General features: G+C 39.3%; 1 protein-coding gene across 1 annotated transcript in view; it reads left to right on the forward strand.

The window, feature by feature from the left end:
- Positions 1 to 564: 564 nt before the first annotated feature.
- The window catches only part of LOC128623336 (copine-8), a 128,764-nt gene continuing 117,120 nt past the window's right edge, over positions 565 to 12,208 (forward strand). Inside the window, exon 1 of the mRNA XM_053650327.1 lies at positions 565 to 808. Within this exon, the coding sequence (XP_053506302.1) occupies positions 708 to 808 (101 nt within the window). The 5' untranslated portion in view covers positions 565 to 707. The remainder of the gene's footprint in view (positions 809 to 12,208) is intronic.

Raw genomic sequence — 12,208 nt, forward strand, 5'->3', positions numbered from 1 at the left:
TCACCAAATGTCTGCAAGAATTTCCTCTGGGTTCTTCAGTTTCCTCTCACCTCCCAGAAACATTGGCTAATATAATTTGCCCCTATGTGTGAATAAGTGTGAGAAATGGGCTAACTTCCAGTTCAGGTTGTTTTTTGCCTACAACTCTGACCTGATTAAAGGTAATTTAAGATGAATAAGATTTATTATTATTATTATTATTATTGTTGTTGTTGTTGTTGTTGTTGTTGTTGGGGGTGGGGTTGCTTTTAAATAGCCTCTGTGTAGCTGTTATTAACAATGTTATTGTTTTTGATGATGATGATGATGATGATGATGATCACTCCCTCCCACAGTGTTCGCTCTGTTTGGAGAGAGGTGTTCTCAGTTCTCCGGGCACTTTTCCGAGCAGGAATTTTCCCGGCGTGGCACCGTGATTCTTCTGTCCAACACACACACACACACACACACACACACTTGCGCGCTTCCACACGCACACTTCCACACACGCACACTTCCACACACACACACACACACACGCGCGCGCGCGCGCGCGCTGCTGCTGCCTCTGCTGGGGAGTGTGTGACATCAGCTCTCGGGACGGACTCTCTCTCTCTCACACACACACACACACGCATGCATTCGGCGGCGTCAGAGCGCTTCGTGTTTTCACAGAAAGGGGTTGGACAGTAGTATATGCGTGTGTGTGAGTGTATTTTCCTGCCACGATGAGCAGCAGCAGCTTCGTGAACATGGCGACGATAGGAGACTTCGACCCGCTCAACGCCACCGTCCCCGCCACCAAAGTTGAAATCACAGTCTCGTGCAGGTAAGTGCGCTTCTCCGCGGATCTTCAGCTCCGTGTGGACAGCAACCCTGTCCAGATCGATGCGATATATGACCAACCTATTCCCGAAAGTTCGCTCAGCGTTCACTCTGAAAGAGCAACAGTGTTTCTCCAACCTGCCAAAACACACCAGCAGCTGGAGGACTTGCCTCACAGCTCTGGAACTTTAGATCAACTTTGCTTGTTGTTGTTTACTTGTTTTAAAGGACGCAGCGGTTGTGATTGTTGATTTATAAACAATATTATTTATTGTTATTTATTTTTTTGCTGAACCGAATTAAAAATATGCATGTGCTCTGTGGTCAACACTATGTGGAGCAACTGCTGACAAGAATAAGGAGGGCTGGCCAATATGACAATATTAATATTACAATACATTCTGTCACAGGAAGTCTTCTGGGTCACAGATATGATCAGTGTGTCCAAAACAGTGGTGTTCACACAGGAAACCACATGGGTCTGGGAAGCATAGTCATAGGGTTTTTATTATGTATTATTATTAATTTTGTTACACCCTGGAATCCACACCCGAATAATATGTATACTTTGTGTATAACAAAGTTATTACGATATTACATCAACTACCGAGTCCTTTATTTACATAAAAGTCCAGTAAATAAATCTGATCTGACCGAGTCAGTGGAATTTATTTTATAGCTAAAAGGGAGTGCTACTCAAGTCTATTTTCCTTCTATTCCTGATTGAACTACTTATTTACACAGATGTTTAAAAATACTGAAACCGTAGTTTTTCCATTTGTTGTAAAATTGTGCCACTATACTGTGTTGCAAATTGTTTTGTTTCATCATGCATCGTCAGACCTTTTGAGATTCGGTGAGGGCATGCTTGCAGAGGTCAGTTCGGTCAAAATAGTAGCATAAATCAAAGTCATTGTCATGTCAACACCTCATTGTCACTAATGATCGATTTATCAACTCAACAAAAATGTCATGTGTTTTGGAGTCACAGTATGGAGGGATATGATACACTGTCTGGGGGGCACGGTGGCTTAATGGTTAGCATGTTTGCCTCGCACCTCCGGGGTTCGGTGTTGCATGTTCTCCCTGTGTTTCAGGGGTTTCCTCCGGGTGCTCCGGTTTCCTCCCCTAGTCCAAAGACATACACTGTAGGCTGATTGGCATTTCCAAATTATCCGTAGTGTGTGAATGGGTGTGTGAACGCGTGTGCGATTGTACCCTGGGATGAGTCGGCACCATGTCCAGGGTGTCCCCCGTCTTGTGTCCCGAGTTTCCTGGTATAGGCTCCAGGCTCCCCGTAACCCTGTCTATGATAAGCGGTATGGAAAATAGATGGATGGATGATACATTGTCTATCACGTTATGTCCCTATGTGTCACGACTAGACATGCTTGAACTGACACTATAGTCAATATATCACTATTCAGCTGATTAATGTACAGTGGAAAGAGGTTTGGTGTGTGTGGTATTACCAGTGAATCACCATGGCTTGTAGAAGAAGCATCGAGAATGTCGAGAAGGGTGCAAGTCACGAGTGGTGAGTGTTGTTTAGTGTCCAGTTGTCTCCTCCCAACATTTATTTCACACATGGTTGTGAAATGTCCTCCAATGATTAACTCAAACTATGTATGTATGTTGCAAGAAAGATGATTTATATGTGTAGGAATTTGTTTTCTCGATGGAATAGGCTCCAGGTTCCCCGTGACCCTGTAGGAAAAGCGGTATAGAAAATGGATGGATGGAGTTTGTTTTATGCCACCTTTGGGTTTTTACTTAGCTGATGTTCCATAGTGTTGTGGTCTTCAATTCATGTAAAGCACACGCCTGGGGAACAGTGACAAACACAATAACATGTCCAAAGTGAAGTGGGCAGCGAGGCAGATGGGTGCATGGTGAATTGTTCTGCTCCATGTCCCCTTGGGCAAATGAGCCGGACTCTGTTTTCTCCACACGGCTGCACGCCTGGCGAGGAGTACCTGCGCTGATGCCATGGTTACCATCAGGTACATGCCTTTACTGTACATGAGGGGTACTCTGTCACCATGGTTATCATTTAACACCATGGAGATTGGGAGGAGGAACGGAAAAGAAACAGAAAGACGGAATTAGTTTCTGCATTGTTCTTACATCCACATGGTGTTATATTTCTTCTTCACAACCAGAGGAAAAAAAAAAACCATGCCAAAGTCTGGAATAATTTTGGACTAAGGACAGGGCTGCCAAATATTAAGAAGTATGCACATGTTTGTTTTGTTATCCCAGAGATGACATTTTGGTAGCGATATTACAAACTACACCACAGTGCTGTTGAAGTGGTCAAAAGGATGTTTCATTTTCTCGGACAGTAGTTCCGACTCTAACTGAAATCATAGATTTATAGCTCCACATAATTTAAGGCATATGCTCCATGTAAGACTACTAATAAACCGATTAATAACACCTTATTTAACAAAGAGAAATGTATACTTATTGATATGTTGATATATGAAGTTTTCTGTTAGGAGACATTTATTTAACATTTTTATTGAGCACTTTGTGATGGTCAATGTGGCAGAGTCTTCAAGACAGAGCACTGTGCTTTCTGGTGTCTCTGTAACTTGGCAAGCCGCATTTGTTCCTCTTATTGACTTTAAGGTATAGGAAAAAGAGAGGATCGTGAGGAAATGACTGTTTAGAGCCGCTATAGGCTACTATAGGGAGGAAGTTACATAAGTTACAACCAGAATGAATTTGTTTCACAGACGTTCCACTTACAGGTGCATCGATACGAAATTTCTCAGCCGATACCAATAACCGATTATCCAGAATGATATCAGCCGACACAGATAACCGATACCGATAGTTCTGCCTTTTATACCTTCTTTTAAATGAATAATAATTAATTCCACAATTCTGAAAGAAATGTAAATAAAAACTTTATTCTCTCCATTTCAACAAGTTGTTTCTCAGTAACTGGTCTCATAAACACAAAACACATTACTCATTAACATTAACATATGAAGTAAATTTTGAAGATTAAAGTAAGAATTCTTAACATTCTTACTGGATGTTATTAATTCATATTAACATTGACTGAATTCTAAAACGCCTCCTGTTAGTCTCACATTCACTCACCACAAACAAAAAACATTTCTACTCCATCACTGACGTCAAACTGGTAATATATAATATTAACTTTTTTATATATTAACATTAACTGGATATGAAATACACTACTCTACAAATATATTTTTCTGTGCAATATGTACTTTTTTGTCAATTCATCTTCATTTAAATCTTTCAACGGTGTACTGGCCCTTTAATTCAGCATGAGCAGCTCGGCAAAACAAAAAATTTAGACTTCCGCTTCACTGCTGCAGCGTCCGATGTAAAACTTTAGCAGTGCACAGATTACAAACTGCAGTTTTGTCATCATTCCACACAAGAGACATCTTTACACACAGCAAGAAATCGATGTTTTCACACCCTCTTTTGATTGACAGGATATAATCGGCCCTGATCATCGGATGTTTTTAAACTATCGGCCGATGGCCCATAGCGTGAAAAATAGCCTTTATGGGCCGATACATCGATGCAGCTGTAATTCCACTGCATTAAATGTAACAATGAATAAATAAAAAAAATGTAATAATTGGAAAATTGTAATCAGTGGAAAATTTGTGCAGAATAAGATGAATAAAACTCTTTGGCATGTGGTCTTACAGGAAAATAATTAACTTTGGAGTGATAACACAACAAGATTACAGCACCACCATCAATGTTAATTATTTTCCTATAACAACATGTGCCGTCATGTTTTATAGGTTGCGATATATAAATGAAATTGTGATATCTCTCTCTCCCTCTCTCTCCATTAGTGCATGTTATACAAGTATGTATTTCTTCACTATTTTCCTTGATAAATAGTGTATTTATGTAATATTTTGGATTTTAAAATAATCATCTTTTCATAGTGACTACTGTTATCCTGCTGTGTTGTCTGTTCTATAAATCCTTTGTGATACATATCTGATTATAAAAAAAACTCCCATAATGCCCAACTCCAGGCTTTTTTATTTTTATTTTTAATTGTTTTTAAACCTTACACATATTCCTTTGCCCCCTGATTCTGGAGTTCAGTTTTCAGCATGAGCAGTTTCTTGTTCATGTACTTATCATAAGCATGATTGCTGGAGGGGTACACAACAGCACAGAATAGAGAAATGTCCTGAAGTGGTCCAGAGTGGCTTTGTACTGGGTCAAATTAGGTCTGACTGCAAGGAAATAGCTTGTTTATTCTGCTATTCCCCGAGCTTGTGAAAGCCTCTCATTAAAACTGAAATGACATACGGTGCCATAATATGACTATAATGTTCATTTAAAATAAAAACTAGTTTTATGCTTTGTCCAAAGGGCACGCATGAGTGAATTCCTCATACTGTGTTGAGCAATCTATAAAATCAATTGAGCACTACTTTCCGAAAAAAAATCCATAGCTGGTGCTTTTCCCTTCCTTTTGTACGTGGATCAAAACTTTGTCTTATTTTGCAGCTTTGGAAGCTCTGCTGTCTGCCAAGGTTAAGAGTGTCCTTTGGACATGTGATTGATTGGAAATGCTGTCCATTGGCCTTAATCAATTCAGTGCTCAAAGTGGATTCCAGCACTTATAGCTCTTTTTTTTCCACTAGCGCCCACAAAGAGCACTCGACGCCCACACAGAAAATGAAATAAAGCATTAATGCTTAATAAAAGAGGAGCGATGTCGTAACTAATCAGGATTTAGTGACTATTTTTTCAAATCTCAAGTGCCCTTTTTTGCTAAAAGAGAGATTGTTTTATTGATATTTTAAGTACTTTAAAAAAAGGAGAAGAGGAAAACAGGACATGAAACAACCTGAGAGAGTAAATAAATTACAGAATATAGTAAATACAGAAAAGTGAGACTTTGTAGGTGATACAGTTATGTCTATTCATAATACACTTCAGCATAATTTCTGAAAATCAACGCCAGTGTTCTAGTGACACAAAATCTACGCTCACAAAACTCAACTAAAGTAAACAAACATGAAAAGTTCATAATGTACAGACTAAGCAGCAATAAAGCACTGGTTTTACCTAGCATTGGAGTTTATTTCATCTGAACCTAGACTAATTTATAAATGCAAATGGTATACAATAAGTAAATAGTAAATGTTTGATGGTTGTATTAGCTATATACACGGACATGTTAGCTAGTTTTGCTATTCGGAGATATGTATTTTTAAACAAATAGTAATAGTATTCAACAAGAAAATATTTAAATTATTCAATTCAATTTATTTATGTATAGCGCTTTTAACAATGCACACTGTCACATGCAGCTTTACCGAAATTTGATTGAATATTCTTATGAGTAAATAACAAACGCAATTACTTGTTGCATGCAGCTGTAAGTAAGACGCCACTGTTTCAGACTGACGTTGATGTAGATCTTGGCTGCGTCAGAAATCGCGTACTGTGACAGTACCTACTGCACGGCCGTTGAAACAGTACGTACTAATCAGTATGTGAGTGTGGTATGATTACAATCCCGGACATACTACATCCGCCATGTTGGTATTGTCATGTGACCTTCGATGTCATCATAAACATAAAAATTTTAAAGAGAGATTCAAGAAACCGCACTAACGGCAAAACGCACATCAGGAAAGTGAACTGAATTAGTAATGTAATGTGGGCGGGGTTAACAGGCTGAGGTAAATTCGTTGCCGTTAGCTTGGGCGGTTAAGGCATGATCACAAAAAGGTTTCAAACGCTGTGGCGACTGTTTACTTGATTAAACCTTCAAGAAGTTAACAATTTATTCGGGTATTGTTAAACAAGTCCTGTTTAACCAAGGTTTAATACTTAGACAGCACGTCGGTTCTTTTTATCATAATTTTTTTTTCTGCACCAGTCCCGTTGTATTATGGGAATTTTTGACTGGCATAGTGTTCATCCGGGAATTTCTCGCCTACTGTTTCATGCATACTGAGGATTCGGACATACTACCCCTCTGGCGTACTGCTTTTCGCCTACTGTGTAGTAGGGTAGCATGTGATTTCAGACGCAGCCCTTGCTTCAAGAATTTTGTCAGAACAAAAAAGATATTCAGAGTTAAATCACTCCATAAAGTCTTCTCAAGACTTCCAATGGTATTAAGGTCAGGACTCTGTGGTGGAAAATTAAAGTGTGAAAATGATTCCTCATGCTCCATGAACCACTCTTTCATAATTTAAGCCAGGTGAACCTTGGCATTTTCATTCTGGAATATGCCTGTGCCACCAGAAAAGAAAAAAATCCATTGATGGCATAACCTGCACTATTCATGCGCTTCCCTTCTTACCCTGAAGCGCCCATCGCTTTGGAATAGGGTAAATCTGGACTCATCAGACCACCTGACCTTTTTCCATTGCTCCACAGTCCAATCTTTATGCTCCCTAGCAAATTGAAGTCATCTTTTTCGGATTAGCCTCACTAACAAGTGGCTTTCTTGTGGCCACACAGCTTTTTAGTTCCAATCCTGTAAGTTCTCGTTGCATTGTGCATGTGGAAATGCTCTTACTTTTACTATTAAACATAGCCATGAGTTCTACTGGTGATTTTCTACGATGTGACTTCACCAAGCGTTTTAAAGATCTCCAAAAGATTTTTTCCAACCACATTTCGTCCGCGGAGTTGACAGTTCAACACTATCCTTCCAGGTTTTCATAACATAATGGACAGTTCTTAAGCCAATTTCAGTGATTTCAGCAGTCTCCTCAGTTGTTTTCTTTGCTTGATGCAGGTCAATAATTTGCTCCTTCTGAAACACTGTAACAATTTTTCCACGACCACGGGATACATCATCCGACATGGTTGTTTAAGAAATGAGAAGATACTACACACTGCATCACCTAGGGTTAAAATAATTGTTGCTAGCTGGAACATATTAATCACTGCAATAATGCTCCAATCATAGGCTCTTAAGTATTTGCTTATTTGAATCCAAACTGCGACCGTTTTTTTTTGTTTTTTTTTGGCCAGGCAGTATATAATGCCACACTGTTTAAGAATAAGCTTGCCTGTGTGTTCAGGGATGAAGTGATGTCTGAGCCAGTGAATGAAAACACCTCTTTCCACTGAGACAGAATGTCATTCGAATACTTGGTTAACAAGTATACAAATACAAAGAGAAGCTTGTTTGGTTACAGAATGCGCACTAAAACAGCTGATATCGTGGATTTCTTACTTTCCGCCGTTTACTATGGCTTAATATAGTGTTAATATGTTTAGCTCTTGAACTTGACCTACATTTAATAGGGAACGATAACTTGTCAGTTGATGTCACCATTTTTTCATTCAGAGTACAAGAATCTCAGAGTATTGTCTAGCAGTTAGTCGCTTCAGTAACAATCATTATAAAGGGCTCTTTTGAGCAGTCTCTCTTCAAAACCCGCTGGGCAGGTTTTGTAACTTCAGACTGATTCACATCCAATATTTCCTCCAAGAAAACTCTAAAATTGCAACAGCACATCCTGAGTTTGTGATTATGTTCTTGGCTAGCTTGTGAACTTTCACTTTACTACAGAAAACAACAAGAAGTGTTTTTCCACTTGATTCACTAAATTATTCATGGCTACATTTTAAGGCTTGAGAAAAGAAGAAACAGCAGAGTGTGTTAGGATGATTTAATTGTGCCTGGCTTTATGCTTCTGAGAAGTTTTAAACATTCAAAAGTGTGTGTTCTGTCACTCACCAAAGGGATTGGAATGTGAATGTGTGGGTGTACTGTAAGTGCTGGAGATCAGCCAAGGGGAAGGGAAGTCTGTGTGTTTACCGTGGTTTAGAGGGTGAACTCTTTCTCTACAGCTCCAGTGCCGTCCTGATAAACCCTATCTGTTCAGTTCTGTCCCTCATTAACAGCACCACACCCCATGTGGATGTGAAGTCTTTCCAAGAAACATGCTAAACATCTCTCGCTGTTTAAAATAAATAAATAAATAAAATAAATAAATATATAAGATTTGAGAAGGCATTTGTTTATGCTTCTGTAATTTTTAATTGATATATTTCAGAGAGATGCATGACAGAATACAGGTCTTCTTCATGCCTATTTCTAAATCAGGAGTGATTTCTAAATCATGAGCTAACATTTCCCCCTTTTTTTTAATAGCGCTTTCAGCCTACAAGATCATCCTCATTATTGCTGGATTCATATCTATTTCCTTCCTGCGTGCTCTCTCTGTAATAAACATCAGTTCTGGTTGCTTGTCCCAGCTATGCTTATCCAGAGACACATATATTCAAGCCCGACTCAGGTGTTCTAGTGCTTGGGGTCTCTTGGCTCCATGATTGAGGGAGTTACAGGAGCAGGAAGGTAGTCTGAGCAGCAGCTGGGTCCACAATCTACTGGGAAATCGCTGCCTCATTCCCAGGTTCTGCAGGTTGCCTAACATGCACGAATTAGGCTGGAAATATATGCACATCAGGCAGAGCATGACTGAATCTCTGTGGCTCCTGGCAGCTCCTCGTTAATACTTGTTTTTTTTTTTTTTTCTGTACAGCTGGAAATCAGCACGGTGCCCTAAGCATGCAGGTGTGCCTTTGGATTCTCGCATAGGTGTGTAATTTGTCTGATAGAGGAGGAGCTTAATTTCTCATGATAGATCTATTTTAGCCTTGCATTCAAAGGCCGCACTCTGCTAGCTGTTAGAGAAGATGACAGCTTAGCGGGCACGCTGTGGTGTGAGCTGTTCAGAGTTTCTGGAATTTTCCCTCCCACCTGTTGCTTGAGTAGGAAAAGGGAGGAAGGAGTTGGCTTACAGTCTTGAAGTGAAGTCTGAATAGCCTGCTTTGTCGGAAATGTGGTCAGCCTTTACCCTGATGAATTATAAGAGAACAAGTGTTTACCTTATTACCTGAAGCAAGGATGGGTTTAAATATTTATATCTTTTAATCAGTGGTGATCTCTCAAGGCCAGACAATCCTCTGCGGACTTAATAATAATAGTTCTCACAGTAAAGAAAAAGAAAAGGACTAATATATTCTGTCTGAGTTTCTCTTTGGATTTCTTTTCACTCACACTTTTGCTCAAGTACTGTATACTGACTTCCTTTGTGAAAACAAATCTGTGTGGGCAGAGGGGATTTTAGTCATTTTTTCAACATTTCAAGTGTAAGTCTGAAGCTCTACTGTCAAGGCCTTCAGAATTTTGAGTGAATCTCTCAATAGTTGTTATGTGCAACTATACATCCATTTCCATTTTCTATACCGCTTATCCTACAGGGTCGCGGGGAACCTGGAGCCTATCCCAAGGAGCATGGGGCACAAGGCGGGGTACACCCTGGACGGGGCCAAACTATACATATTAGACCTATATAGCTCATAATGTCATTCTGTAGCAGCAACGTGAAGCCACATAGCTGCCATACTAATCCTCCCGTTATGCATTGTGGACTGTTGATGGATACGATGTAAACATCCATTCATTCATATCCAGTAAGTGCGTTATCCTGGTCAGGGTGGGTCCACAGCCTGTTACAGGAATACAGTGCGTGAGACGGGAATAGACCTTGGATGAGATGTTCACATTCACAATTAGGGGTAATTTAGTATAGTCAATCCACCTACTTGTTTGTTTTTGGAAGGTGGGTGGGAGCCAAAATGAATACTTGGAGACCATGTGAAAATCCACACAGACATTAAGCTGAGTTAAGGATTGAACCAGGATCAGGAGCTGTGATGCAGCAACACTACTCCTATTATTTCCTATTATAACAAAAATGGTACGCAAATTGTACGCAATTTTTCAACAGTGTAAGTGTTGCAGCAAGGCACTTAATGTTTAAAGGTTTGTGTAAAAGTTTTATTTCATTGTTATAAGAACCCCTGATGATGTTTTTGCCTATATTGTCTAACAATACTTGAAAAACTATTAGGTAGCTACCAAGATTTTGTCTGGAAACATTAGCTTTCTAGATTAGATTATTTATTTGATGAAGTTCGGTTAAGAAAATAATTATTTTAATTGAGATTATAATCAGACTTGGTCATGTTCAATAGTAGGCTATATCGTGGCCTAAGATTTATATTGAGGTAAATCGGATGGTGTTTACTACAGAAAGCTAGTGACTCTAGTGAGTCATTTGAAAATACAAGTCAGGAATTATGCACCAAGTGCATAATGGTAGTACCAAGTCGGCACTAGTGGAGTGGTAGTTTCAGCAGTGTGCCCCCTCTTACCTAACTAGGTCTATAAGATACATATTTACAATTTGAACTTGGGAATTGGAATATCATTTCAGATTGTCCTGCTCTACAGCCAATCACATTGTATTATTTATTTGTAGCTGATGTAATCCTTAAAATCTGTAATAAACAAAGGCTAGCCTTTCGGCGGACATACATTTTACGTCCAGTCCCGTACTGTTAGCACAAATTGCATCATTTTTGCAACAGTAATAGCGACAGGATAGTTGGTAGTTAGTTATTTCCTTTAACTTAATTGACAGCCTGAAAAAAAGAAAAAAAACAACAGAAATTACTGATATTTGTTTGTCTACCATTATATGCCAAGGAGAACTGTGTGTTCATTATAATCTTTTGGCATGTAGAACAGTTTCCATTTTTTTTTTAGGAATATGCTCATTTAGAGTTTTAAGAATTTTACATAAGCTTCTGTTGGCTATACAGAAGAGATGTTGTGCTAGAAAGATGAGTTGAATGAAGAACGTTAGTCAGGGTCAGACTGATGGAAAGGTTCAGGTGCCGGCAGGATTAATGACTAAACACGTCTTGTAAATGCCAGCAGACTGAACTGCCTTTTCATATTTTCTTTGTCACAGTGTATAGAAAAGTCACTTTCAACTAAATTATTTCAAACAAAGGCATGTAATCAATTATATTTAGCCAGCTGAATGAATGTCAGGTCTCTCTTAAAAAGGACAGACTCAAATTCATCATTTGATGTTAGTGTGTGTGTGTGTGTGTGTGTGTGTGTGTGTGTGTGTGCATCCCTGAAGGCTCACACCAAGGACGTCTTTATCCACCCAGATCAGGATAGCGATGACAGCAAAAATAAAAATAAATAAAATAAAATATATACCTTTAATTTTCTCAGGAGGACAGTAACATACAAAACATTCTCTGATTGACTCATTTTGATCTCTTACTTGTTTCCAAGGGTCTGGTGAAACTGTAAATTCCAGTTGCTGTGTGACTCATGGTGGTGGCAGTGAACCTCTGCTGGGCTGCAGCTCACTGGGCATGATGTGAGATTTATATAATATCACTTAGCTCCAGTGAGCAAAGCGATACATGATCAGAGATCAGAGCTCAGGAGGAGGAGACAGAGTGCGACAACGCAGGTGTCGACAGCCTCTGCTAGAGCTAATGATCTTGGCAATGCTGCTCTTTCAAAGTGGAT

Source organism: Ictalurus furcatus, chromosome 19 (genome assembly GCF_023375685.1).
Source record: "Ictalurus furcatus strain D&B chromosome 19, Billie_1.0, whole genome shotgun sequence".
Lineage (NCBI taxonomy): Eukaryota > Metazoa > Chordata > Actinopteri > Siluriformes > Ictaluridae > Ictalurus > Ictalurus furcatus.